Below are 27,949 nucleotides of genomic sequence, written 5' to 3'. Positions count from 1 at the left end.
TCCTCTGCTTCTGTTTTTGCGAAAGTAGCCTGGCGAATGTCAAAAACTGGAACCATGAGAAACCAGAGGTGGTATTTATGGAGGTGGTGAATTCTGGAGTACCCCACGGCACCCAAAGAATTTGTGCAATCCTGAGTTATTTAGAGCATTTCATGACGTCGCCTATGTCTGAAAACTTGGTTAATATGGTAATTGGCTCATTTAGAGATTTTCAGAGTCTGGGTGTTTTGGGGAGCTTGTTTAAGACAAGGAATGAGGAGAAGAAGGAAGAAAGGAAGGACGGACGGAGGGAGGAAGGAAGGAAGGAAGGAAGGAAGGAAGGAGGAAGGAAGGGAGGGAGGGAAGGAGGAAGGAAAGACAGAGGACGTCCGTCCTAGTGCAAGGAACTCCTTCCACGTGCAAGGAGCGGACTGTCACAGGCCCTGAAGAAGGCTGGGACAGGATGTGAAGCTGCAGCTGAGACCCCAGCCCCATCCCACCCGGTTTCGGCCTCGTGAGGCCCCGCGCTGAGGGCCCAGCTCGCCTCCACCCAGACGTCCCCTCTGAGGACCTGGGACGCGACGAGCAGCCGTTGTTTCCAGCCGGTACGCCAGGGATGACGAGTGACGCAGCGGCCGGCGATCTCGGGCGGACGGCTGCTCACAGGGTCACCCCGGCCACAGGGAGGAGGGTCCCGGACAGCGATGTGCACGTGTGCTCTCTGGGCTCAAGCTGTTCAGCTCCTGTCTACACCCAGGTAACCGCCCTCCCTTCTCACCGGGCGCCGACCTGAGCTGGTCGAGGGGAAGCCTGCGCTCAATCCCCTTCCCCTCCTGAAAACCTGCCTGCCTACAACTACTCACTCTGGATTCCCTGTGGGTGGTGCTTTCCTTTTTCTACCTGCCCCGTGAGCACCTCCGGCCGACCCGTCACATCGCCAGTCTGCGTGCCGGTCCCATGGGCACCCAAGGGCGTTCATCGAGGTCCCGTCTGCCCCCAGTTTCTGGCCACCCAGCAATTCCCTTGAGCTTCTGAAATTGTGTTTATGGCTGAGATGTTGACGGACAGACGCGGGTATTGTGGGCCGCCCAACGGGATTTCCTTTGTGACTCAGACGTGGAGGGAGGTGCGCGTGCCTTTGAGGTCGTCCGGCGTGATTTTTTGAAAGGCGTTCGGCATGAGAATTTAACACACGTACACGTTTTGAAGCGATCGCCACAGTCGATTCGATGCACGTGTCCTTCGTGGCACACAGCTGCCACTCTGTGCAGTGCGCGCACTGAACACCCCCCCTCGGTAAATTCAAGGGTATCACGCAGCCCTGTTAACTATAATCACCGAGCCGTACGTTCGATCCTGGGAATGTCCAGCGGGAACGTCATGTCCTTTGACCAACATCTGCTTCTTCCTCATTCCTACAACCCCTGGCATCTGCCATTCTGTTTTGGGGGCCGTGACTTCTTTTTTCTTTTCTTTTCTTTTCTTTTCTTTTCTTTTCTTTTCTTTTCTTTTCTTCTCTTTTCATTTCTTCTTTTTGCTTTCCCTTTCCTTTTTCCCTTTCCTTTCCTTTTCTTTCTTTTCTTTTCTTTCCTCCTTTTCCCCTTTCTTTTCCTTTCCTTTTTCCTTTCCTTTCCTTTTCTTTCTTTTCTTTTCTTTTCTTTTTTCTTTTCTTTTCTTTTCTTCTCTTTTCATGTCTTCTTTTTGCTTTTCCTTTCCTTTTTCCCTTTCCTTTCCTTTTCTTTCTTTTCTTTTCTTTCCTCCTTTTTCCCTTTCTTTTCCTTTCCTTTTAACCTTTCCTTTCCTTTTCTTTCTTTTCTTTTCCTTTTCTTTTGTCCTTTCCTTTTTCCCTTTCTTTTTTCTTTTCCTTTCCTTTCCATTCCTTTTCTTTTCCTTTCCTTTTACCCTTTCCTTTTATTTCTTTTCTTTTCCTTTTCTTTTGTCCTTTCCTTTTTCCCTTTCTTTTTTCTTTTCCTTTCCTTTCCATTCCTTTTCTTCTTTTCTCCTTTTCTTTTTCTTTTCCTTTTCTTTTCCTTTCTCTTCTCTTCTCTCCTCTTCTCCTTTTTCTCTCGTCTCCTCTCCTCTCCTCTCCTCCCCTCCCCTCCCTTACCCTCCCCTCCCCTCCCCTCTCCTCTCCCATCGTTCCTGACAGATAGAGAGTACAAGTAGGGGAGGAGCAGAGGGAGAGAGAGAAGGAGAGACAGAGAATCCCAAACAGGCTCCCCACTCAGCATGGAAGGAGCCCACTGTGGGGCTTGATACCACAACCCCGGGATCATGACTTGAGCCGAAATCAACAGTCGAAAGCTCAACCAGCTGAACCACCCAGGCGCCCCTCCTTCTTTGGGTTCCACATACAAGTGACATCATGCAGTGTTTGTGTTTCTCTGCCTGGCTCATCTCCCTGAGCATCATGGTCTATCCACGCTGTGACAGATGGCAGGGTCCCCTTCTGTTTTAAGGCTGAGCCGTGCTGCGTCCTGTGGAGGGACCACCTGTCCTTTATGCATTCATCCTGCTTTCACTCCCGTTGGAGGTGTACCCAGCGGTGGCATTGCTGGATCACAGGGCCCTTCTGCTTTTCACCGTTTGAGGACCCTCAATACCGTTGTGCTCACTGACTGCAGCAGTCTGCATTCCCAGCAACAGTGCATGAGCGTTCCCCTTTCTGCGCGCACTTTGACAGCAATGCTGACTCCAGTTTGTGCCTGAGCGGCTCAGTGTCCAATCTGTAGGGCCTTGCAGTGCTGGCCGGGCGGGCCGGGCGTGTCCAGAGGAAGAAAAGCACAGTATCGCTCAGTATTGCTCTGCAGGGCAGACTCTCACAGGAGGCCACTGGAGAAGGACCAGCCCAGCTGGTTCTCGGAGGACATTCGATCCGGAAGACGGGTTTGTGGACAGAAAGGGCACCTTGAATAGGAAGGCTGGGCAGGTGAACACCAGCATCCCTGAGCCGGGGAGTGAGTCTGGAGAGGCGGCTGAGCCCTGGGCAGGCATGTATGGTCCTAGCTGCCACCTGGAGAGGCCACGTAGGACCCCATGGCCTCACGGGGTCCAAGCCTTCGGGACGGGCGTCTGAGGCACGGGCCCCATTCCAGACGGACGCCTGAGGCCCAACCAGCCTGCTTTTCCAGGGGGACCCCCCTCCCTGCACCCTGCCTGGAAATAAGGAAATACAGAAATACACATGATCCTGTCCTCATGCACTTTTCTCCCGTGTGCCAGGGAGCTCCTCTCTCTGGCTATCTCTTTCTCTGTCTGTCTCTTTGTCTCTGTTGATCTCTGTGTCTGTCTCTGTCTCTTTCTGTCTGTCTCTCCTGATGGTCTCTCTGGTGCCATCTCCCTATGTCCCTGTATCTTTGTCTATCGCTATCTGCCTCTCTCTGACTGTCTCCCTGTTTTTGTCTATCTCTGTGCCTGTGTCTCTGTGTGTCTGTCTCTGTGTCTGTGTCTGTCTCTCTTTCTGGGCCCCTTTATGTGTTTGTCTCTCCCTGACTGTCTCTTGGTGCTATCTCTCCCTGTCTCTGTGTCTGTCTCTTCCTGTCTCTTGGTGCTATCTCTCCCTGTCTCTGTGTCTGTCTCTCCCTGACTGTCTCTCAGTGCTATCTCTCCCTGTCTCTGTGTCTTTCTCTCCCTGTCTCTTGGTACTATCTCTCCCTATCTCTGTGTCTGTCTCTCCCTGACTGTCTCTATGTGCTATCTCTCCCTGTCTCTGTGTCTGTCTCTTCCTGTCTCTTGGTGCTATCTCTCCCTGTCTCTGGGTCTGTCTCTCCCTGACTGTCTCTATGTGCTATCTCTCCCTGTCTCTGTGTCTGTCTCTCCCTGTCTCTGTGTCTGTCTCTCCCTGACTGTCTCTCAGTGCTATCTCTCCCTGTCTCTGTGTCTGTCTCTCCCTGTCTCTCGGTGCTATCTCTCTCTGTCTCTGGGTCTGTCTCTCCCTGTCTCTCGGTGCTATCTCTCCCTGTCTCTGGGTCTGTCTCTCCCTGTCTCTCGGTGCTATCTCTCCCTGTCTCTGGGTCTGTCTCTCCCTGTCTCTCGGTGCTATCTCTCCCTGTCTCTGGGTCTGTCTCTCCCTGGCTCTCGGTGCTATCTCTCCCTGTCTCTGGGTCTGTCTCTCCCTGGCTCTCGGTGCTATCTCTCCCTGTCTCTGGGTCTGTCTCTCCCTGTCTCTCGGTGCTATCTCTCCCTGTCTCTGTGTCTGTCTCTCCCTGTCTCTCAGTGCTATCTCTCTCTGTCTCTGGGTCTGTCTCTCCCTGTCTCTCGGTGCTATCTCTCCCTGTCTCTGGGTCTGTCTCTCCCTGTCTCTCGGTGCTATCTCTCCCTGTCTCTGTGTCTGTCTCTCCCTGTCTCTCCGTGCTATCTCTCCCTGTCTCTGGGTCTGTCTCTCCCTGACTGTCTCTCCCGCCCTGCCTCCTGCCCCCCCCCCCACCCGGGGTTTCCGGTCCCCGGCCGCCCCGGGCACTGCGTTTGCTGTTGGGACAGGGTCCGAGCTCTCGAGTGTCCCTAGTGAAGCCCGTTCCCCCCCACCAGTGCCTGTCCGCCTTTTTGGGGGTGTGGTGGTCCTCAAGTCACCCCGATCCGCTCCCGAGGGCTAACAGCCCTGGGGAGGGGCTAGATGGTCCCGGTGGGGTCAAGCGCTCTGTGGCTCTCTGTCCCCTCCCCTTCTGGCTCCAACCCGTCAGGTCCCCGAACCGAAACAACGCACACATCATCCAAGGAACCCACTGAGCCCTCTGCCCGCGTGCGGAGTCCGTCAGTAAAGGCGTCGTCCTTTGAGGCGGGGAAGGATCTGCCCCGACACCGTCACCAGCCTTCCCCTGTGCCCGACTCGATCTCCTGTAGCGTTTCTGTTGCTCTCATATGGTCGCTCTCATCGCTCCCGTCTTCCTCGATTGGATCTTAATAATCAGTATTTTCTGGGAAAAGTGCTCATTTCCCTGAAATTTTCACCTTGTTGTTACCCATTTAACATATTAACAGAGATGAGTACGAACTCCTAATTCTCAAATCGTCCCCATGACGAGAGACTCATCCCTCCTTCCAAATCTGCGTTTTTTTAGCCCTGTCAAGTGCGTTATTCAGAGCCTTCTCTGCGTCCTTATTTCCCGTCTTGTCTGTCCATCTGTCAGATACTCAAAGACGGACCCGGAAGCCTCCCGTAACAACTGGGATTCTGGCCGTTTTCCTGGCGCGTACGAGACTTCTTGAGAGATACAGCTCGATGCTGGGCTTTTCTGGAGAAAACGCGGCCACAAATGCCACAGCACTAACGTGGCTTTGCACTGATTGAGCATGGGGTCGACAGCTAAGGCTGCCCTTGGCCCCATTGGTACTTTGGTCTTGAGTTAACCCTACCTTGTAGGGATGGGGCTTGTGTTTGATTGAGCATGGGGTCCACAGCTAAGGCTGCCCTTGGCCCCGTTGATACTTTGGTCTTGAGTTATCCCTACGTTGTAGGGGTGGGGCTTGTGTTTGATTGAGCATGGGGTCCACAGCTAAGGCTGCCCTTGGCCCCGCTGATACTTTGGTCTTGAGTTATCCCTACCTTGTAGGAATGGGCTTGTGTTTGATTGAGCATGGGGTCCACAGCTAAGGCTGCCCTTGGCCCCATTGGTACTTTGGTCTTGAGTTATCCCTACCTTGTGGGGATGGGGCTTGTGTTTGATTGAGCATGGGGTCCACAGCTAAGGCTGCCCTTGGCCCCATTGGTACTTTGGTCTTGAGTTATCCCTACCTTGTAGGAATGGGCTTGTGTTTGATTGAGCATGGGGTCCACGGCTAAGGCTGCCCTTGGCCCCGTTGATACTTTGGTCTTGAGTTAACCCTACCTTGTGGGGATGGGGCTTGTGTTTGATTGAGCATGGGGTCCACAGCTAAGGCTGCCCTTGGCCCCGTTGATACTTTGGTCTTGAGTTATCCCTACCTTGTAGGAATGGGCTTGTGTTTGATTGAGCATGGGGTCCACAGCTAAGGCTGCCCTTGGCCCCATTGGTACTTTGGTCTTGAGTTAACCCTACCTTGTGGGGATGGGGCTTGTGTTTGATTGAGCATGGGGTCCACAGCTAAGGCTGCCCTTGGCCCCATTGGTACTTTGGTCTTGAGTTATCCCTACGTTGTAGGGGTGGGGCTTGTGTTTGATTGAGCATGGGGTCCACAGCTAAGGCTGCCCTTGGCCCCATTGGTACTTTGGTCTTGAGTTATCCCTACGTTGTAGGGGTGGGGCTTGTGTTTGATTGAGCATGGGGTCCACAGCTAAGGCTGCCCTTGGCCCCATTGATACTTTGGTCTTGAGTTATCCCTACGTTGTAGGGGTGGGGCTTGTGTTTGATTGAGCATGGGGTCCACAGCTAAGGCTGCCCTTGGCCCCGTTGATACTTTGGTCTTGAGTTATCCCTACCTTGTAGGAATGGGCTTGTGTTTGATTGAGCATGGAGTCCACGGCTAAGGCTGCCCTTGGCCCCGTTGATACTTTGGTCTTGAGTTAACCCTACCTTGTGGGGATGGGGCTTGTGTTTGATTGAGCATGGGGTCCACAGCTAAGGCTGCCCTTGGCCCCATTGGTACTTTGGTCTTGAGTTATCCCTACCTTGTAGGGATGGGGCTTGTGTTTGCTTGTCGGCTTGATAATGTTTGGCCTTTTTATTCCCAATCCTCACTTTTCAAAACCATCATCAGTGTATAGAAGAATTCAAGAATTCACCTCTTTTCTCCCCCGCCTCCCCGCCCCGGTGGGAGGCCGCCATATTGGTTTTGAGTCAGGACCAGCGCCAGCTAAAGGCTCACGCCTCCTTCCAGGCCTTTTCTGGATCTTCCGTTTTGCCTACGTGGACGACTGGTATACCTCGTGTTTTCTCGTCATCTGTTTGGGCACACAGGCTACTTCTTGTCCCCGGGGGTACAGTGAGGAGTCTGGAGACGTGGCAACTTCCACGTCTCTCATTACCCAAACAGAAATGGAACGTGTCGGGGGCGCCTGGGTGGCTCAGTCGCTTAAGCATCTGACTCGATTTCAGCTCAGGTCATGATCTCATGGTGGGTGTCATGGAGTCCCACGTCCCTCTCCCTCTCTCTGCCCCTTCCCCACTCACGCTCCCCCTCTCTCTCCCTCAAAATAAGTAAATATAAAGAAAGAAATGGAAGGCATCACTGATGGCGTTCCAGGCAAAATGGAAAATGCCACCCGTGTCTCCTTCTCCCACCCCCGAGCCCTGCTGGATCTATGACCCCCACCCCGTCTCCCAGTGCACCTTGCGGGGGGCGGGGGTAGAGGATGCACATTTTAGGTGAACGTACCAGCTCAGCGTCCAGCAATGTGATTCCCCGATCTTGCCCGAGCTCATCCCTGGGGCTTCTCCTCTTCCAGAAGCCCACGCCCTGCAAATTGCCTGGCACGTTGTCACCATCAGGGATCGGCCCTGTGGCGACTTCTGGTCCACAGGGACTGCCCTGCCCTCTGCAGCTGTGGGGGCTTGATTTGGGGGCTCACGTTCTCTGCACAGCGGCAGCCCCCATGATCCCCCACTCGATCCTTGGGGCACCTCACGAGGCAACGTTCTCGCGGCGGAAAGGGGGCGCTCACGTTTGCCGCTGGTTAGGAACCCTCTTCTCCCGGGAGTGGGGAGGAAGCATCTTCTGACTTTGCAAAGATTCGTACCGTTGCTCTGCTTCTGGAAGCCGAGCGTGTCTGTCTACCAACCCTGTTATCGTCGGTTCCCGTTACGGGAAGCAGTAGGGGCTTCCCCCTTTAAAAAAAATATATCCTCGTGAATATGTTAGCGGAAAATTAGAGCGGTGTGTCAGGAATGCCTAGCCAGATGGCGCTGTGTTCTAGAACAGCACTTCCGAACTGTCTGTGGCAAAACTCCCTTTTCCCAAAGCTGTCACGGATTCATAGCGATGTAGATAGGACAGACGCGAATTACGAGAAAAATAAAAGTTACAACCAGGCAAAATGGTAACTTCCAAGGTTGTCTTTTTAGAAATCATTGGATTCAGCACACGTAAAATGACTCTCAATGATTTAGTTTTCTAAATGCTGTTGTCGGTGTCGCGGTGTGCCTTACGGCAGACCCGGTAACAAACGGTTCCCAGGATGGCACCCGTGTGTAGACCTCCCCTGGAAGGGCTTTGATCCGGAAGCGTGCCCACCCCACCCCTACTCCCATTTGCTAGTGCTCGTGGCTGGCGGGAGCCATGCTTCCCTGTGTTCTGTCGTCTTGCAACCACACGCGTCCGAGCAAGCACGTTCCCAGGAACTGGTCCCGGAGACCCACGGCGATGTCGCCGTCCAAGGACCATCATGCCGCACGATGACCCAGCAAAGTGACGGCAGCTCCAAAGGGCTGCATGGCCCTCTGGAGCTCAGGATGTCCTCTAAGCTCATGGGGTTGTTGGTAGTTCCTTGAGTTTGTAGGTCCGAGGCTCTGGCTTTCCTGCTGCCTGTTGGCCAGAGGTTGCTGTCAGTCCCCGGAAGCTGCCAGAAGCATCTTGCCCCATGGCCCCTCTCAACATGGCGGCTGAGTTCTTGAAGACCAGTGGAAGACTCTCTCCCCTGCTTCCCTAAGGAAATGCCTTATTTTGTTGATTTATAAGCAAGTCACAGGTGCCGTCTACACGCAACGATGGGGGATCGTCAAGGGCATGAGGCATGGAGGGTCTTCCTAGGCTATGATCCCTGAATCCCACCTTCGTCTTTAAAACCCAGTGTCCCTCCGCAGGTGGGATGCAATCGAACTTATTTAAAAACCATCTCAGCTCCTGGAGTAGGTCGGAAGATAATCCCCCATCTCTTTCCTTTTGCAGTGGAGTTTTTATACTGTGATCTGGCTTCCCTGACGTCCATCAGGCAATTCGTCCAGAAGTTCCAGAAGAAGAAAATCCCTCTCCATGTCCTGGTCAATAACGGTGAGTCCTGGTGAAATGCAGACGTTAACTCTGACACAGACGTGCACACTGGCCATCCCGCGAGAGAAGTCCTTTGGGAAGGAAGGACTTGCGTGGAAATTCATGAATATATGTGGTGTTGTCATGACTCTTTGCCTCGTTGACGCATTTGGCTGTTGTCATTGGCGTAATCAATTTGCAATGATGGTAAGCCTGATGATACGGTGTGTGGGGTCGATATTTTGGTTGGCCCACATGGGCTAAGTTAGGTGTGTTATGAACGTGTAAGAGGGGGGCGTGTTCACACGTTCCCTTAGTAAATATTGAGCGTGTCCCCAGGGGGCGTCATCAGTATGTAGGCTCCATGCACAGCTGTCTCTTGACTTCTTCCCCGAAGCCAACATCCATCACACAGACACACAGGGTCTGTGTGTCCCCTTACCCTGCCTTCTACCTGCCCACCTGTCCGTCTTCAACACAAACTAGCCTTGACCTGGACCCCTCCTTTCAGCCCCGCTCTTAAGAGCATTGTGGCCACGTCTGGGTTTCTCAGCATGGTGCCTGAGCCATTCCTGTCTTCCCACGCTACACTCGACCGATGTCCTACAGATTCATCCAAACCCTCCACGGTGAGGAGGCAGCGCCATTCACGTGTCCAAACTGAATCCACATAGAGCACCAAAACTATCGGAAAAACACGCATACCGGAAGAACGTCCCAGCTCGCTTTCAGACTTGGAGGCCAACTGGTCGACTGTAGAGGAGATAAATGATAGTATTAATACGGCAAAAACAATGACCGTAAGTCATTGAGCTACAACCACTGTACCTTCTTTCCAAAATATATAAAATATTTGCTAAACTATTCATCTGTTGCGGGGGTGGGGGAGCCTGGGTGGCTCAGTTGGTCAAGCCGCCAACTCTTTTTTTTTTTAATATAATTTATTGTCAGATTGGCTTCCATACAACACCCAGTGCTCATCCCAACAGGTGCCCTCCTCAGTGCCCATCACCCACTTTCCCCTCTCCCCCACCCTCCATCAACCCTCAGTTTGTTCTCAGTATTTAAGAGTCTCTTATGGTTTGCCTCCTTCCCCCTCTGTAACTTTTTTCCCCCTTCTCCTCCCCCATGGACTTCTGTTAAGTTTCTCAAGATCCACCTATGAGTGAAAACATACGATATCCGTCTTTCTCTGACTGACTTATTTCATGTAGCATAATCTCCTCCAGTTCCATCCACGTTGCTGCAAATGGCAAGATTCCATTCTTTCTCATTGCCAAGTAGCATTCCATTGAATTTATAAACCACATCTTCTTTATCCATTTGTCAGTTGATGGACATTTAGGCTCTTTCCATAATTGGGCTACTGTGGAAACTGCTACTACAACTCTTGACTTCGGCTCAGGTCACGAGCTCACGGTTATGAGTTAGGGCCCCTGGCGGGGCTGTGCGTTGACATCAGGGAACCCGCTTGGGGTTCTTTCGGTCCCTCTCTCCCTGCCCCTCCCCTGGACGTGTTCTCCTACTCAGAACAATTTTGTTAATTAGAAAAAATTTTTCAAAAACACTAGTCATCTGTTGGCTGGCAGGGAGAATGTTACTCTGGGAGTCTTGTGGTTCAAGAGCCCACCTGGATCATCGAGGCTAATTTATCCACCGACAGAGACATAAGTGACTCTGTTCTCCAAAGTCATTGGGCATGGAAGGGACCGTGGTAAGGAATCACATGGCTGACGATGTGGGCGTCATGTGGACGGAGTGGAGAGGGTAAATCCACATCTTGAGGCTGTGCCACCCGCATCCATGTGGTAACCCGGCTCCCAGGGTGCGTCTGCTGTCTGTGTGTTCTTTTTGTCTTACCGCGTTTCACCGTCTTCCGTGGTGTGAACGGCATTCGTGGGCAGGACAGGCTACAGAGAGACATTGTGATGCCCGATGCACCTGTTTGATTGGAAACACTCCCTGAAGGGGAAGACGGAGAGCCTGCGACTCAGAAGATCCGACTCCAACCGTCTCTTTAATGCATTCGGTTGTGTGGCCATATGGCGGTGATGTGTGGGTGCCACACGGTTATAGCTAACGCCACATCCGCCTCCTTCCCCCAGGAACAAACCCGCTGTGGGTGTTGTTAGTGCTGCTGGTTCTCTCTGGAAGGCTCAGAACGGTATTGATCTTTCTTTCTTCTCCACGGACCTTTCCCGATACCGTTCAAGGTTTCCCGCACCGGCGCACCTGACGTTTACTGGCAGAAATCAGTCCTTTCCCTGTAAACAGGAAATACGGGCTTTCTGTTTGCCCTGTCTGTCTTCTGTCTGTAGGGAATCCCGTCCACACGTTGGCTTCACGTCAGCCCAAACTTGTCCTCCGCACACGCCTTCCTCCGTGCCTGGGACCCCCCATCGCTACAGCACGCCCCAGCCACACAGAGGTGCCACGTGCCCAATGTGCAATCCCTGACCCCACGTGCCACTGGCCCCAAGGGACAATCCCTCGGTTTTCCTTCCATGCCTTGATTTCTCTTGAACTGATTTGCCTTTTTGAGCTTCTGGAGGCTGGTGGCATTCCTGGGCTCGTGACGCGTCCTCTCATTCTCAAAGCCATTGGGGTGGAGGGTGTAACCCCCGGCCTCCCTCTGTCTCTTCGTGATGTTTGCTCTGTGCATACATCGCCTTCTCCAACTCTGAGCCTCCCGCCTCCCTCCTGGGAAGACCCTTGTGGAGACCTTGCACCACTGGGGCCATCCAGGACCACCCCCATCTCAGGGATCTGAACGACCCCCATCTGCAAAGTCCCTTTATCCATGTAAGGGCACATATTCACAGGCTCAGAGAAGTCAGGACATGAATGTCTATAGGGACATCAGTCTGTCCCAAACGTGGGGTCGGGTCGGGGACGTGTCTGGGGACATGAGTCCGTCCACCACGTGGGGATCGGGTTGGGGACGGGTCTGAGGACGTCAGTCTGTCCGCCACGTGGGGATCGGGTCGTGGACGTGTCTGGGGACGTGGGTCCATCCGCCACGTAGGGATCCCATCGTGGACGTGTCTGGGTGGGGTCGTCCCTCAGCTCCCTGCAGCCACCTCCCGGGAGCTTGGTGCTTCCCCGGCAGGAAGGGCCCAGTGGTTGCAAGTCCTGACCTCGTGCAAACCGTTCTCTAGCAGAGGACTCAGACACTGGAGAGTCATTATTGTGCCAGACGCGTCACCGTAGGAGACCCCCCTCCTCGATGACAGCACAGTCGTGTGCACGACAGGAAAGCCCGCATCCCACCTGTGACCTGTGCAGAACGTCTCCGGCTCTGGGAGCGGCATTCTGGGGACCCAGGATGGGGGCTCGGCTCAGACTGGCCTTGACTTGCAGGAAGGGAGGGAGTTTCCCATGGGCCTCGTGCCGTGGTCTGTGGGCACGCGCATTCAGCCGAGCCGTGTCTCATGTGAGTTGTGAGGCGGGATTATTTACGAGGGTTTGGGGGGGGCCCGGGGTCAACGGGCGCACACACGTTTTCCAACTCGGGGCTTCTCCCAGCAGGACCCTGGCCATGGCTTCCTTAGGGTCCTAGAGGGTCTGCAGAATTTCCCAAAACCTTTTGCCCAGGACCCTCCTCTGGGACAGTGCGTCTTACCCCCGAGCTGTTTCCAAGGATGTGGGATGAGAGGACCCACGTCCTATTATGCGACCACCTGCCTCCTGGAACCAGCCCCAGCTCTGCTCCGTGAAGGGACCTCCCAGGGGCCGAGGGAAGCTACAATTTCTGCCTTTCTTTTCTTTTTAAATTTTTTTCTTTAAATAAGCTTTATGCCCAGCACGGAGCCCAATGCAGGTCTTGAACTCACAACCCTGAGATCAAGACCTGAGCTGAGATCAAGAATCAGACACTTAACTGTTGTCCAGGCACTCCTCTGTTGTTTTGTTTTGTTTTGTTTTGTTTTGTTAACTTTATCTTAAATTCTTCCACATCGGAGCGATCGAGATGTTGCAAATGTTAAGTACTTCAGGCGGGAAATTGTGTTTGCATTTGCTGCCAGGATGAAAATAGAACCAGACTGCCTCTTTCTGGAGGCTCCAGACCCATGCTGACGATTTATCTCACACAAGAAGAATCAATAGTACATCTGTGGAGACGGCTCAGCATTCATAGTTTATTCCCGTCAAAATTTTATTTATCCTTTCTCCCATCTCCGCACCTGTTCCTGGGTAGGTTTGAAATGGCTGCACGGGGTGATGTTTTATCCTCATAGGACTCCTTCCCATATCTCTGATGGATGCATTTCCCAACGTCAACAATTCCTAAAAAGAGGGGCGTCTGGGGGGCTCGGTCGGCTGAACGTCCGACTTCGACTCGGGTGGCGATATCGCAGTTTATGGGTTCGAGCCCCGCGTCGGGCTCTGTGCTGAGAGCTCGGAGCCTGGAACCTGCTTCGGATTCTGTCTCCCTCTCTCTCTGCCCCTCCCCCACTCAATCTCAAAAACAGACATTAAAAAACATTTCTCCCTGGGCACGTAGGAGACATGCCGTAAGTGTTAGCATCTGAGATGGGCCAAGCTGTGCTGTGGGGAGGTCTCCAGCATATTTTCCTTTAGAATATGGATGAAGGAGGAGATTCTCGTTAGGAATGCGCAGGGGACCCCACACGGCTTCGGGCACAGCCTCCGGGGTGCAGGCGCCCCCCCCCACCACCGCGCTTCTGCGAGCCCCAGGATGGATTGGACATTTCCAGGCGCTGGCCAAATGTGTTCGCGGCCACGGCGTCCTTGCCGCTCTTGCGAAAGCACGCTTTCCCCAACGAGGCTGTTTACCCCAGGGATTCGCTCCGATAACCGGGTAGGATTTCCAGACTAGCTGTGAACTTCTTTGCCCAGAGCATCATTATCGTCCGATCCTCAGAGTGTGGGTCGGTGAGTTTGCGCTGGGATCTGACGGCAGAACTCGAATCGAACAGAGATCCAAGTTGGCATATCCTCCCCCCAGCTCCACAGTTACCCCACATCTCCTTGGGGACATTATCACCCATTGCCCACCATGGAAACTCAATGAGTAGGATACGTTCAGCCTTTGGGAGACGAGGCTGTGTTTGTCCTTCAGCACGTGTGCCCGAATAGCGGACCGTGTGTGCCCTGCAAAGGCTGAGACTGATGAGTCCAGCACTGCGGCCCCGGGGTGGGGGGAACCCAAAGTCCGTGCACCTGCCCAGAGTCCCCCCACGGTTGTCTCTGCTACCAACGTCCAGGGTCTCCAAGGCCATCACGAGGAGGGCAATAACCTCCCTGAGCCATTTGTCTTATAACAGGTTGTCCTTAACTAAGCAGGTCGTAGCCCTAGGACCTCACCCAGGTCAACACCCCCAAATTCCGAACAATCCCTGTTGAGACCCACATGCCCTGCTGATGCCCCTATCCCTCTATGCGGGGTACTTTCCAATGAATTCGGATACTTGGAAGGCTGTGTTTGGTGTTCTCAGATGTGGGGCTCTCTGATGCGGGATTGATAATGCACGATGCAGGGATTTTCCAGGAACTGACCATTTATGCATACACTAATGTTCCAGGAAGTGATTGCTGATGTGCACCGATGTGCCAGGAATTGATCATTTTGGCATGCAGTGATGTCCCAGGAATTGATCATTTTGGGATGAACTGATGTCCCGGGAATTGATCATTTTGGGATGAACTGGTGTCCCGGGAATTGATCATTTTGGGATGAACTGGTGTCCCGGGAATTGATCATTTTGGGATGAACTGGTGTCCCGGGAATTGATCATTTTGGGATGAACTGATGTCCCGGGAATTGATCATTTTGGGATGAACTGGTGTCCCGGGAATTGATCATTTTGGGATGAACTGGTGTCCCGGGAATTGATCATTTTGGGATGAACTGGTGTCCCAGGAATTGATCATTTTGGGATTAACTGGTGTCCCAGGAATTGATAATTTTGGCATGCAGTGATGTCCCAGGAATTGATCATTTTGGGATGAACTGATGTCCCGGGAATTGATAATTTTGGGATGAACTGATGTCCCAGGAATTGATCATTTTGGGATGAACTGGTGTCCCAGGAATTGATCATTTTGGGATTAACTGGTGTCCCAGGAATTGATAATTTTGGGATGAACTGACGTCCCAGGAATGGATAATTGTGGCATGCAGTGATGTCCCAGAATTGATAATTTTGGCATGCACTAATATCCCAGGAATTGATAATTTTGGCCTGTAGTGATGTCCCAGGCATCGATAATTTTGGCATGCAGTGATGTCCCAGCAATTGATAATTTGGGGATGAACTGGTGTCCCAGGAATGGATAATTGTGGCATGCAGTGATGTCCCAGGAATTGATGATTTTGCCATGAACTGATGTCCCAGGAATTGAAAACTTTGGCATGCAGTGATGTCCCAGGAATTGATAATTTGGGGATGAACTGATGTCCCAGGAATTGATAATTTGGGCATGCAGTGATGTCCCAGGAATTGATGATTTGGGCATGCAGTGATGTCCCAGGAATTGATCATTTTGGGATGAACTGACGTCCCAGGAATTGATGATTTGGGCATGCAGTGATGTCCCAGGAATTGATAATTTTGCCACGAACTGATGTCCCAGGAATTGAAAACTTTGGCCTGCCCTGCCATGCCAGTGGCTACTGCTGTTACCAACCACCCCCCTCCTAGAGGCTCCCAAGTCAACATGCGCAGCCTTGCTTCACGGCCGCCTTGACTTCCCTCCCCACCAGCCTCGTGCAAGGCGGGGTGCGTGGTGAGTGAGGCTCCCCCGACCACGAGTTCATGACCCTCCCGCCCGGATGGAGCTCTGCTCATGTGACGTCATCACCCTCAACAGAACAGTCAAGACAACGGCACTGCTGGGGAGGCGTTAATGTTTTCCCAAAATGCCAGGCTTCGCATCCGCTTGTAGGAGCAGATGCTCGGTGCCCTTTGCGAACGTTTCCTTTGCTGAGTTTTAGTGCCTCTCGGGATACGCCCTTTGTTGCACGTGTAAGACCCGTGTGTATCCGTGTGTGTGTGTGTGTGTGTGACGTGTGCACGTGTGTGCAAATGCATGCCCATATGCAACTGTGTCTCCAACACCTGGAGAAACACACGCAGAATGGCATGCCCGTACAACACGCCCGCACACACACGCATCCGGGTTCCTAGCAAGCTGGCCCTCCAGGACCTGGAGCCACCTGGCCCGGCCGTGGTTCCTGCACACCTGGAAGCCGTGGCATCCGTGGAGAAGATTCAGGGACTGGGACTCAGCCGAGCGTTGCCCTGACGGGCGTGCGGGTGTTCGGACCTGGGGGAGAACGCAGGTAGCAAGCAGAGAAGTTGCTTTTAGGAATGTGTTTCTTTTTTTTTTTTTCCTTTTAATTTATTTCTTTAACGTTTCATTTTATTTTTTGAGAGAGAGAGACAGAGCGCGAGCAGGGGAGGGGCAGAGCGAGAGGGAGACACAGAAGCAGAAGCAGGCTCCAGGCTCCGAGCTGTCAGCGCAGAGCCTGATGCAGGGGTTGAACTCATGAACCGTGAGATCGTGACCTGAGCCAAAGTCGGTCGCTTCGCCGACTGAGCCCCCTGGGCGCCCCAGGAATGTGTTTTGCACAGGGCACCCTGAGGAATGAGTGGATTTGTGGGTGCCCTGTGCATGGTGGGGGGTGGGGTGGGTGCTGTCGCTGAAGGGGCTCGGGGAGCAGGCCCTGGGCCCGGCCCGCTCCGCCCTGGCCAGGAAGCTCCTTGGAAAAGGGAGTCTTTGTTTGCGCCGACGGCCCTTGTCTCCGGAAGAATGAACTGCCCGGGCTGGTCGGGGGCACCCGTTGCTGACTCGGCTCATTCTGAGCATCTTGCACACGCCTGTCTCTTACGAGTCTTGCCGAGCACGGGCCCGTCTGCCCCTCGTGGCATCGTTCCCACTGCAGGCCCGGGCTTGTGGCCGCGTCCCTGCAGCCCGTGCGGGCCGCAGCGCCCCCCGTCCCCCCGTCGTAACCCATCCCCGGAACCCCCTTTCTTCCAGCCGGCGTGATGATGGTCCCGCAGAGGAAGACGAGAGACGGATTTGAGGAGCACTTCGGGCTGAACTACCTGGGCCACTTCGTCCTCACCAACCTCCTGCTGCGCTCCCTGAAGGAGGCCGGGCGTCCGGGCCGCACCGCCAGGGTGGTGACCGTCTCGTCCGCCACGCATTACGTGGGCGAGCTGCGCATGCGCGACCTGCACGGCAGGTGCGTGCCCGCGGGGGGCCGAGCGGGGGGGGGGGGGGGGGGGGGCTCGAGACCGGCCGTCGGCGCGGGAGGGCGCGGGAGGGCGCGGGGCTCGGGCTCAGCGTCCCGGGAGCCGGTGCACCCCAGCCCCGCGGGCGGCCAGCGCGTCCCAGCGACACTTACGGTGACCGTCGTGCACGAACCAGCTTCCGCTCGGCGGCCACACAAGTAAGCGCGGGCCGCGATGGGCCCGTCGGTAGCGCCCAGAAGTGCTTGTCGGTGAACCACCAAAACCGAGGCTCGCTTTGTTTTCATCTTTTTTTTAATGTTTATTTGGTTTAGAGAGAGGCGGAGAGAGACAGAGGTCGAGCAGGGTGGGAGCAGAGACAGGGAGGGAGACACAGAATGGGAAGCAGGCTCTGGGCTCCGAGCTGTCAGCACAGAGCCCCATGTGCGGCCTGAACTCACGGACTGTGAGATCACGAGCTGAGCTAAAGTCGCATGCTTAACAGACTGAGCCACCCAGAAGTCCTTCTGTATTTAACTGTTTAAAAAATATCTTTTAATGTTTATTTTTGAGAGAGAGAGAGAGAGAGAGACAAAGTGCGAGCAGGGGAGGGGCAGAGAGAGAGGGAGACACAGAATCCGAAGCATCTCCAGGCTCCGAGCTGTCAGCACAGAGCCCGATGTGGGGCTCAAACCCACCATCTGTGAATTCACGACCTGAGCCGAAGTCGGACACTTAACCGACTGAGCCATCCGGGCTCAGTCTGTTTTTTCATCATTGAAAATGTTGCTGTTTTTGAGTAGTCGGAGAATAATTTTCAGATCACCACTCTTGTATGTTCATTAGAGTGAAAAAGATTCAAAGAAAGTGAAGTACTTGTATCAGTCGGCTTTTGCTATTGTATTTATTTACTTAAAAAATTTTTTTAATGTTTATTTTTGAGAGAGAGACACAGAGACAGAGACTGAATGGGGCAGGGGCAGAGAGAGTGGGAGACACAGAATGTGAAGCAGGTTCCAGGCTCTGAGCCATCAGCACAGAGCCCCACGCGGGGCTCGAACCCACGAACCATGAGCTCATAACCTTAGCCGAAGTCAGAAGCTCAACCGACTCAGCCCCCCAGGCGCCCCTCATTTTTTTAAAAATCTTCTTAATATCACTAGTCAATCACTCATAGACTCAAAACTCCATCCCAGGAAAGAAGACGGCCCAGCGGTACAAACCCAGCAATTTAGGCTTTCCACTGTGATCGGAATCATTGAATAACTTTATGCAAACATTTGGTCGTGTTCTGTGTTACTACATCCTGAAATGCATACTTTAGTTGTAGGAACTTTTTTTGCTTTTTTCATTTTTTTAAATTGTTTTTCATGTTTATTCATTTTGGAGAGACGGAGCACGAGCAGGGGAGGGAAAGAGAGAGAGGGAGACACAGAATCCGAAGCAGGTTCCAGGCTCCAAGCTGTCAGCACAGAGCCCGACACAAGCACTCGGTCCCCGGCCTCCACCTGATGTAAACACCCCTGGGAAGTAGTGATAATCGCCAGGACGGATTTTCTGGCAATCCGTGTTCTTGCAAAGGCATAAATGAGGATATTGCAAAGCATTCCAAAACCCACACGGGCAGAGTCTGTTAAAAATTGCTGGTAATCAATGGAACTGACTCATGAAGAAACGGATAGCTTTATTTAAAAAAATAGATTTTGTTTTGGGAGGAGGGGATAAAACTATCATTGTTTAAGTTAAAACATATATATATATATATATAATATGTTTATATCTATATATGTTATATATAAATATATATTACATAAGATGGATTATTATATATATATTATGAGACAGAGGTACATCAATTTGGGGGTTTTTTTGTTGCTATTTAAATTTTTTTTATTTAAAAAAATTTTTAATGTTTATTTATTTTTGAGAGAGAGAGAGACAGAGCGTGAGCAGGGGAGGGGCAGAGAGAGAGGGAGACAGAGAATCCGAAGCAGGCTCCGGGCTCCGAGCTGTCAGCACAGAGCCCGACGTGGGGCTCGAGCCCACAAACGGTGAAACCGTGACCTGAGCGGAAATCGACACTCACCCGTCCAACCAGCTGAGCCACCCAGGAGCCCCTGGATGGATTTCGTTAACGAATTGGCTCACAGATCAGAGAGACTGACAAATCCCGCCTCTACAGGGTTGACCAGCAGGCTGGTGAAGCAACCAAGAGTCAGAACTGCCATCTGGAGCCTAAAAACTCAGGGAGTATTTCAAAGCTGCCGTCTCCAGGCCAAATCCCTTCCTCTTTGAAGGGAACGCCATGTTTCCTCTTAAAGCCTTCAACTGATTAGACGCGGCCCACCCGCCTCTTGGAGGGTGACCCACTTTCCTCCAAACCTACTGATTTCAGGGTTATTCCCAGCTAAGAAGACACCTTCCCAGCAACGTCCTGACTGCCACGCACCCCGGCTTGTATCGCCGTCCAGCCTCCTGTAGCCGTGGACACCTGAGGACCGACGAGGTCCTCTGTGGTTCTTGTCTGCACTACCCCAGCTTGGGTTCGACACCAAGGGTGACCGCTGTTCACCATGATGTGCCGGGCAAGGAAGGGCCTGGGACCACGCTCTCTCCCCTCCGTGGGCCCAAAGCAGACGTGTGTCCCCGTCCCGGTTCCCGTCCTCAGAACAGATGAGGGTCTCCTCGTCGCAAAGTTTGCCAGTCTCCCGGACGAAGGATCGGCTGCCCGTGTACCACTAACACACATGCTCCTCTGGGCAGAGCTGGTGCGTGAGTGTCCGTGGATCACACGACGTCGTCCGGGGCGTCCGTAACAAGGCACCACAGCCAGCGTGGCTTCGAACCACAGGACCTGAGTCTCTGCCAGCTCCGGAGGCTAGACGTCCAGGCGGCAAGAGGCACGCTCCTTCCCGAGGCTCTTGGGGGCAGAGTCGGTTCCAGACGCCCGTGGCAATGTTTGCCGCTTACAGATGCGCCCACCCAGGTCTGCCTCCGTCCTCCCACAATTATTTATCACCTCTGGCAGCCCAAACCCCCTTTTCTTTGTCTACTCACTCCTCCACCATTTCCCAACCTTGGTTAAATGGTATATAAACCCAAGCCTAATGGTCTTTTATGAAGTTCCCCCTACAGATGTAAAGTTAAGAATAACATTGATGTGACTTTCCCCTGTTGATCTAGCAGTTCTCAGTTTAATTTGCAGACCTTATGGACAGCACTCAAAAGTCTAGGAGGAATGTTTTTCTGCCCTCCCCCCACACAACGTACCACATTAGCACCTGTAACTTTTGTTTCAGATTAGCCTTCGAATTATTCTTTAAGTAATTACCCAAATATGTTCGTATTTACAGAAAACAAGCATGTATTCTCACGGTTTGCATTCTGGTTTTTGACACCACGTATTACGAGAGCAAGCAGTTAACCGTTCCGTGTAGAACCCCGCCACGCACACGTTTCCTGAATTCGTTTATCCTAATGCAGCGAGAACCGTTCTTGGACTCTGTCTCCCTGCTCCCTTTCATCTGTTAACATTCAGCCTCTTCCTTGTTCGCCGCACCGGCTGCCTTTCCAAGTCCTTGGGGTTCTATTTACAAACCTCAGTGGGGAGTCACGTCCTTCTGTTTATTTGCTTTGATTCTTTTCCATTTCCGCCTCGGACTACTCTTTCTCCATAAGTCCGCCGGGGGACGTCTCATGAAATTACTTGTCCTCTTAGACTTTCTTCCTCTGTCCTCTGGAAAAATGTATTGACTCCCCCCCGTCCCGGCCCTGCAAAGTATTTTTAAAGATTTTTACTGCTTTCTTCTCCCTTCTGCCGTATAAAACCATAATCACATAACACATCAATTTTTCCTTGGGAAACGTGCATACTTAAGTATCATACCCTTGAAAGGCCCCGACCTTCACCCCGACCCGGGCAACCTTGGGAATTCCGTGCAGTGCTTGCACGCACACGGCCCGTCGCCAGTGGCCAGAAGCCAAGAGGAAAGTCGGCATCGATCTGCCTGCAGTAAATTACCGCCTGTTTCCTGCGGCCTTGTCCTCTCCCCTGCGGGAAGCAGAGAGGAGAAATCGGCCCCAAAAAGAGAAAAATCCCAGTATGTTGACGATAATTGAGGGTTTGGGGCTTGCGTTGGATCAGGGAGGGAATCTGTGCTCTGAATCGCCCTATATTTTTCTCTTACTCCCTCCCTCCGTAACAGCCCGGTTTCCATTCTGTTGGCAAACGGTCTGTGGCAACTTTGTGCGGTGTTACCCTCGCTGACCTGCCCCCCGCACTCACCCGTTAAGACACAGGAGCCAGGGGTTCATTCTCCAGCAGAAATGGGACGGACCCCCGGCCAGACTCCTGGACCGGAAAACGTGCCGCCTCGGAAACCTGCACACAGATGGGTCTGGCACCTTTATTGCTCGTTCCCGAAACTGGGAAGCCGCCTAGGTGTCCTTCAGCAGTGAAACAAGCCAATATGACTCCAGCGGTAGAACATTCTGGAAAAGGCAAAACTATGCAGACAGTAGAAAGATCGGTGGTGGTCTGGGGTTGGGGAGGAGGGAGGGCTGGACAGGAGGGGCACACGGGGTCTTTCGGGCCGTGAATCTATTGTGTTTGGGACCATAATGGTGCTTAGAGGTCACTGTACCTTTGCCCAAACCCGTAGGATGTGCACCACCGAGAATAAAGCCCCACGTAAATTAAACTCTGGGCTCTGGGTGGTCCGTCCACGTTCATCACTTGTACCAAAGCACCGTCCAGTGGGGATGCCGATCATGGGGGAGGCTGTGCATGAGCAGGGACAGGCAGGGGGTGTGTGGGAACCTCTACAGCACCCCTTAGTCGCCGTGAACCCACAACTGCTCAAAAAACAATGGGGCGCCTGGGTGGCTCAGTCGGTTGGGCATCCAACGTCAGCTTGGGTCAGGATCTCACGGTCCGTGAGTTCAGGCCCCACGTCGGGCTCTGTGCTGACAGAGCCTGGAGCCTGCTTCACATTCTGTGTCTCCCTCTCTCTCTGACCCTCCCTTGCTCATGCTCTGTTTCTGTCTCAAAAATAAATAAAAACATTAAAAAACAAACAAACAAAAAAAACAAAAGAAAACCAAAGAAAAGAAAAAAACCAAAAAGGAACAAAGAAAACACCGGCTTTAAAACGTTGTAATCATGTTCCAAGCACATTATGAGACGACAGACGTCACAACTTTGACAAAACTCAAACGTGGGTTTCTGTAAATGGACTATGAAACGTAACTACGTACTTCACGGCTGGAAAAGTGATTTGAAAGATAAAAACAGGCCGGTCCCATACATCCCAGGCTTCCAGAGCTGGGCTCTGGGCTCTGTTTTCATCTCGTGTTAGAGGCGTGGCTCAGTCCACTGAGCGTCGGACTCTCGATTTCGGCTCAGGTCCTGAGCTCACGGTTCCTGAGTCCGAGCCCCTGCATCAGGCTCTGCGCTGACAGTGTGGAGCCTGCTCGGGAGTCTCCCCCGGTCTTTCTCCCTGCACCTCCCTGCTGCTCGTGCTCTCTCTCAAAATAAATAAACGTGGGTTTTTTTAATGAAATAAAAAATAAAGGCAGACAGGGAGAATTGACGCATCCTTACAAACGCTGAAATGTATGGCTTTCTGCTCGGTTCTCGAGCGTAACGCCAGGTACCTGCATGACCCCTGAGCGCTGAGGCCGCGTGGAGGTCCTACAAACGGGAAAAACCCCATGTGCAGGGGAGTGGAAACCCGGTTAGGATACTCCAGGGGCAGAGGGCAGGTGGTAGGCCCTTGGGTGCAGGCAGGTAAGGGACTCCCAACAGGTGAGGGACACAGGCAGGTGAGGGATGGGACAGGTGAGGGACCTGGGCAGGTGAGGGACGCGGACAGGCGAGGGACCTGGGCGGGTGAGGGACACGGACAGGTGAGGGATGTGGACAGGTGAGGGGCCCAGGCAGGTGAGGAACCCAGGCAGATGAGGGGCATGGACAGGTGAGGGACCGGACAGATGAGGGACCGGACAGATGAGGAAGGGGGCAGGTGAAGGACGCAGACAGGTGAGGGACCCAGGCAGGTGCGGGATGGGACAGGTAAGGGACCGGACAGGTGCAGGATGGGACAGGTGAGGGACGCGGACAGATGAGGGATGGGGCAAGTGAGTGACCCATACAGGTGACGGACCCAGCCAGGTGAGGGATGGGACAGGTGAGGGACCCCGACAGGTGTGGGACCCAGATAGGTGAGGGACCCGGACAGGTGAGGGACCCAGACAGGTGAAGGACAGGGCAGGTGAGGGACACGGACAGGTGAGGGATCCAGACAGGTGAGGGATGGGACAGGTGAGGGACGTGGACAGGTGAGGGACCCAGGCAGATGAGGGACACGGACAGGTGAGGGACCCAGACAGGTGAGGGATGGGACAGATGAGGGACTCATACAGGTGACGGACCCAGACAGGTGAGGGACGGGGCAGGTGAGGGACCCAGATAGGTGAGGGACAGGGCAAGTGAGGGACTCAGACAGGTGAGGGACGGGGCAGGTGAGGGACACAGACAGGTGAGGGATGAGACAGGTGAGGGACGTGGACAGGTGAGGGACCCAGGCAGGTGAGGGACCCAGGCACATGAGGGACATGGACAGGTGAGGGACCCAGACAGGTGAGGGACTCAGACAGGTGAGGGACCCAGACAGGTGAGGGACAGGGCAGGTAAGGGACCTGGTCAGGTGAGGGGCCAAACAGGTGAGGGATGCGGACAGATGAGGGACCCAGACAGATGAGGGACCCGGACAGTTGAGGGACCGGACAGGTGAGGGGCTGGACAGGTGAGGGACTGGACAGGTGCGGGATGGGAGAGGTGAGGGACGCAGACAGGTGAGGGACCCAGACAGGTGAGGGATGGGACAGGTGAGGAACACGGACAGGTGAGGGACAGAGCAGGTGAGGGACCCAGACAGGTGAGAGACAGGGCAGGTGAGGGACGCGGACAGGTGACAGGGCAGGTGAGGGACCCGGACAAATGAGGGACCGGACAGGTGAGAGACCAGACAGGTGCGGGACCCGGAGGTGAGAGACCAGACAGGTGAGGGACCCGGGCAGGTGAGGGACCGGACAGGTGAGGGACAGGGCAGGTGAGGGACCGGACAGGTGAGAGACCAGACTGGTGAGGGATGGGACAGGTGAGAGACTGGACAGGTGAGGGACCCGGACAGGTGAGGGACCAGACAGGTGAGAGACTGGACAGGTGAGGGACCGGACAGGTGAGAGACCAGACAGGTGCGGGATGGGACAGGTGCGGGATCCAGACAGGTGAGAGACCGGACAGGTGAGGGACGGGACAGGTGAGAGACCGGACAGGTGAGGGACCGGACAGGTGAGAGACCAGACAGGTGTGGGATGGGACAGGTGCGGGATCCAGACAGGTGAGAGACCGGACAGGTGAGGGACCGGACAGGTGACAGACAGGGCAGGTGAGGGACCCGGACAGGTGAGGGACCGGACAGGTGAGAGACCAGACAGGTATGGAATGGGACAGGTGAGGGACCAGACAGGTGTGGGATGGGACAGGTGAGGGACCGGACAGGTGAGAGACCGGACAGGTGAGGGACCGGACAGGTGAGAGACCGGACTGGTGAGGGACGGGACAGGTGAGAGACCGGACAGGTGAGGGACCGGACAGGTGAGAGACCAGACAGGTGCGGGATGGGACAGATGCGGGATCCAGACAGGTGAGGGACCGGACAGGTGAGGGACAGGGCAGGTGAGGGACCGGACAGGCGACAGGTGCGTCACCGTCTGACGCGTGTCCCGCTTTGCCCCTGCAGCCGCTGCTACTCCCCCCACGGGGCCTACGCCCAAAGCAAGCTGGCGCTCGTCCTGTTCACCTACCACCTGCAGAGACTGCTGGCCGCCCAGGGGAGCCCCGTGACCGCCAACGTGGCCGACCCGGGGGTGGTCGACACGGACCTGTACAGACACGTCTTCTGGGGCACGCGTCTCATCCAGAAGATGCTCGGCTGGTGGGCGTTCAAGGTAAGCCTGCGACGCTCGCCTGGCGGTTGTCGGCCCTGCCGTCCGCGGCCCCGGGGCGGCCACCTCGGGGCCGCTTACGCGCGGCCGGGTGCCCCCGTCGGGTCAACAGCAGTCAACGGTGGGAGCCGCCCGCGCGTGCAGTCAAACCGCCGCTGGTGTTTGTCTACGGGGCAGACGGCAGGTTTGGGGCAGACGACAGGATTCGCGCACGCGTTTCTGAGTCAAAGTCTGGTTGATTTCAGAACGTCGTTTCTTTGTCTGGCCGCTGCTTCCGGCGTCCCTGGCGACCCTTGCGCCCCGGAAGGGCGTCGGAAGGGCGCGGTCTTGGCCCCAGCTTCCCAGAGTGGCTGCGTGTGCGTTTCGGGGCCCGCCTTCCCCCCTGCTTCCGGGATGTGGGGGTGCTCTCCACACCGGAGTCTCTGGGGAGCTTTGTCACTCTGCGTCCCTCAGCGTCCTTACCAGGAGGGCGCAGGCTGCCTCCGCTTTGCCACCGCGAAGTCGCACAGGTTGCAACGCCTGAGCCCGAATCCCACCCGTGGGACCCCCCAGCGCCTCTGTTTGGATGTTCGTCCCTCCCAGTCCCTGTTGCCCCCAGTGGGGTGACGGCCAGCTGTATCCAAGTTTCCGGTTTCTGTGCTAAAGTCGTGTTTAGAGATCCCCATCCCCCACCCCCCCTACCCCCCATCCCCCACCCCCCCCTACCCCCCATCCCCCCGTTGCCTTTTGTCTTGTTGGGACGCGTTCCTCCATCAGTCTGGAAGGCGTTTGAAGGGAGTCTTGCCTACTGATCACGGTCCCCGCCCCCACCCCGTGGGTCCCAACGCCCACCGTTCTCCGCTGATCCTGGAGGGGAAGGCTCAGGTTTCCTACACCCCTGCCCACACCCCTGTGTCTGATCCGAAGTCACTCTCCTGCTCTGTCCCTTCCCTCCCTGTGTGTTTCTTTCCACATCAGCTTTTAGGTTACCTGTGATTTGAAGAAAACACAACGGACGGTGAGGACATATCTGTTTACTTACCCAGTGGTCCCGTCTTTCTAGGTTTGGGCTGTTGGCAGATTTTTACCGCAGACTAGAGCCGAGGAGAACTGGGATGCAATAACGTCACATAAAATAGGATAAGACAAGAGGAGACTAAGATAGGACAGGATAGGATACGATGGCCGTCAGAGCAAGCCAATCGGGAGGGATGTGTGACTTGATTTGTGGGGGGAGGCGTTGAGATTTCACACTGTGACCTTTGTTGTCCCAAGAGTAAGTTGTCTTTCCTTTCCCGATGCTGTTGACTTTGTGATTTATAATAAAAATCTCTGGTCTCCCGCCTGGGTCTGGCCAGGAGCTCCTAAAACCCTTGGAATTTCCGGCTGGGAGAGCCAGAGGGGTGTCTTTTGTTATGCGGATGAGGGGACCTTTGGGAAGCCCCAGTCTTTGGGGGCTGGTTACCAGGGGAACCAACCGCGTGAAGAGAGGCTTGGCACTTTCCGCCGCGCCCCCCTGACCTCCGGGGAGGGGGAGGGGGAGGGGACGGTGGCTGCAGTTACAGTCAGATTGGACCTACGCCTCTTTTGATCACCCGGTGAGCTAGGCAGTGAGATGTTCCCCCCCCCCCCCCCCCCCGCGCCCCTGCGAGCCCCTCTGGCGGGTTGAGGGAACCGAGGAGGCTTTGGAGGAACCTCCAGTCTACGCACAGGTCACTCCACTGCAGGGATGACAACCTGAATTTGCGATTGGCAGCTGAAGGTGGGGGGTCGGGGACAGTCCTACCCTGTGGCATCTGAGGCCACATCCAGGTGCCTCAGAGTGTCTGAGAATTGCTTGCTGCTCCCGGGGGAGCCCCGGAACCCCGCATCTTGGACCTGCCGAGACCAGGATCCTAACGCCTTGCATGCGTGCTTCATTAGTTCTCGGTAAATACCCGTACTTGTCTTGTGATGTCTTCACGTTTCGGGGGTGAAGAGATGTCACTAGAAATACTGCCAACAGGCGGCACCTGGGGGGCTCAGTCGGTTGAGCCTCCGACTGGGCTCAGGTCATGATCTCACAGTCTGTGAGTTCAACCCCTGCATCAGGCTCTGCGCTGACAGCTCGGAGCCTGGAGCCTGCTTCCGATTCTGTGTCTCCCTCTCTCTCTGCCTCTCCCCCTGCTCATGCTCTGTCTCTCTCTCTCTCTCTCCCTCTCTCTCTCTCTGTCAAAAATAAATAAAAATCAAAGAAAAAGTGCCCACTGTTTCCCCAAAATGCACCTGCAAAATCTAACCCCCGTCCCACACGGGGCATCGACTTTGTCTTGTTATCAGCCTCTCACACACATGTGTCTCTGAAATTTAACTTTCTTTCTTTGATCCCTAGGGAAGTAGAATAATATGTGATTTTTTTTTCTCAGTACATCAGTTTCCTGGGAGAGCGAAAACAAATGACCACAGACGGGATGGCAAGAACCACAGAAATTTATCCTGTCCCAGCTCTGGAGGCCAGAAGTCTGATACCCAGTGGGGACAGGACCTCTGAGATCCAGGCAGGACCACTGAGATCCAGGCAGGACCAGTGAGATCCAGGCAGGACAGGGCCACTGAGACCCAGGAGGGTCAGGGCCACTGAGATCCAGGCGGGGCAGGACCCCTGAGATCCAGGCAGGGCAGGGCCGCTGAGATCCAGGCAGGGCAGGGCCACTGAGATCCAGGAGGGGCAGGACCACTGAGATCCAGGCGGGGCAGGGCCACTGAGATCCAGGAGGGCCAGGGCCGCTGAGATCCAGGAGGGCAGGACCCCTGAGATCCAGGCAGGGCAGGACCTCTGAGATCCAGGCAGGGCCGCTGAGATCCAGGAGGGGCAGGACCCCTGAGATCCAGGCAGGGCAGGGCCCCTGAGACCCAGGCAGGGC

General features: G+C 54.4%; 1 protein-coding gene across 1 annotated transcript in view; it reads left to right on the top strand.

Moving 5' to 3' along the window:
- Positions 1-27,949, top strand: part of DHRSX (dehydrogenase/reductase X-linked) — a 136,743-nt gene that overhangs the window by 95,061 nt on the left and 13,733 nt on the right. The window contains exons 4-6 of the mRNA XM_047075839.1: positions 8,779-8,880; positions 16,864-17,071; positions 24,863-25,070. Coding sequence (XP_046931795.1) covers positions 8,779-8,880; positions 16,864-17,071; positions 24,863-25,070 — 518 coding nt within the window. The remainder of the gene's footprint in view (positions 1-8,778; positions 8,881-16,863; positions 17,072-24,862; positions 25,071-27,949) is intronic.

This window comes from Lynx rufus, unplaced genomic scaffold (assembly GCF_022079265.1).
Source record: "Lynx rufus isolate CCGP_SWC_20201006 ecotype Redwood Valley unplaced genomic scaffold, mLynRuf1.p SCAF_14, whole genome shotgun sequence".
Lineage (NCBI taxonomy): Eukaryota > Metazoa > Chordata > Mammalia > Carnivora > Felidae > Lynx > Lynx rufus.
This window is presented reverse-complemented; position numbering and strand designations above follow the sequence as displayed.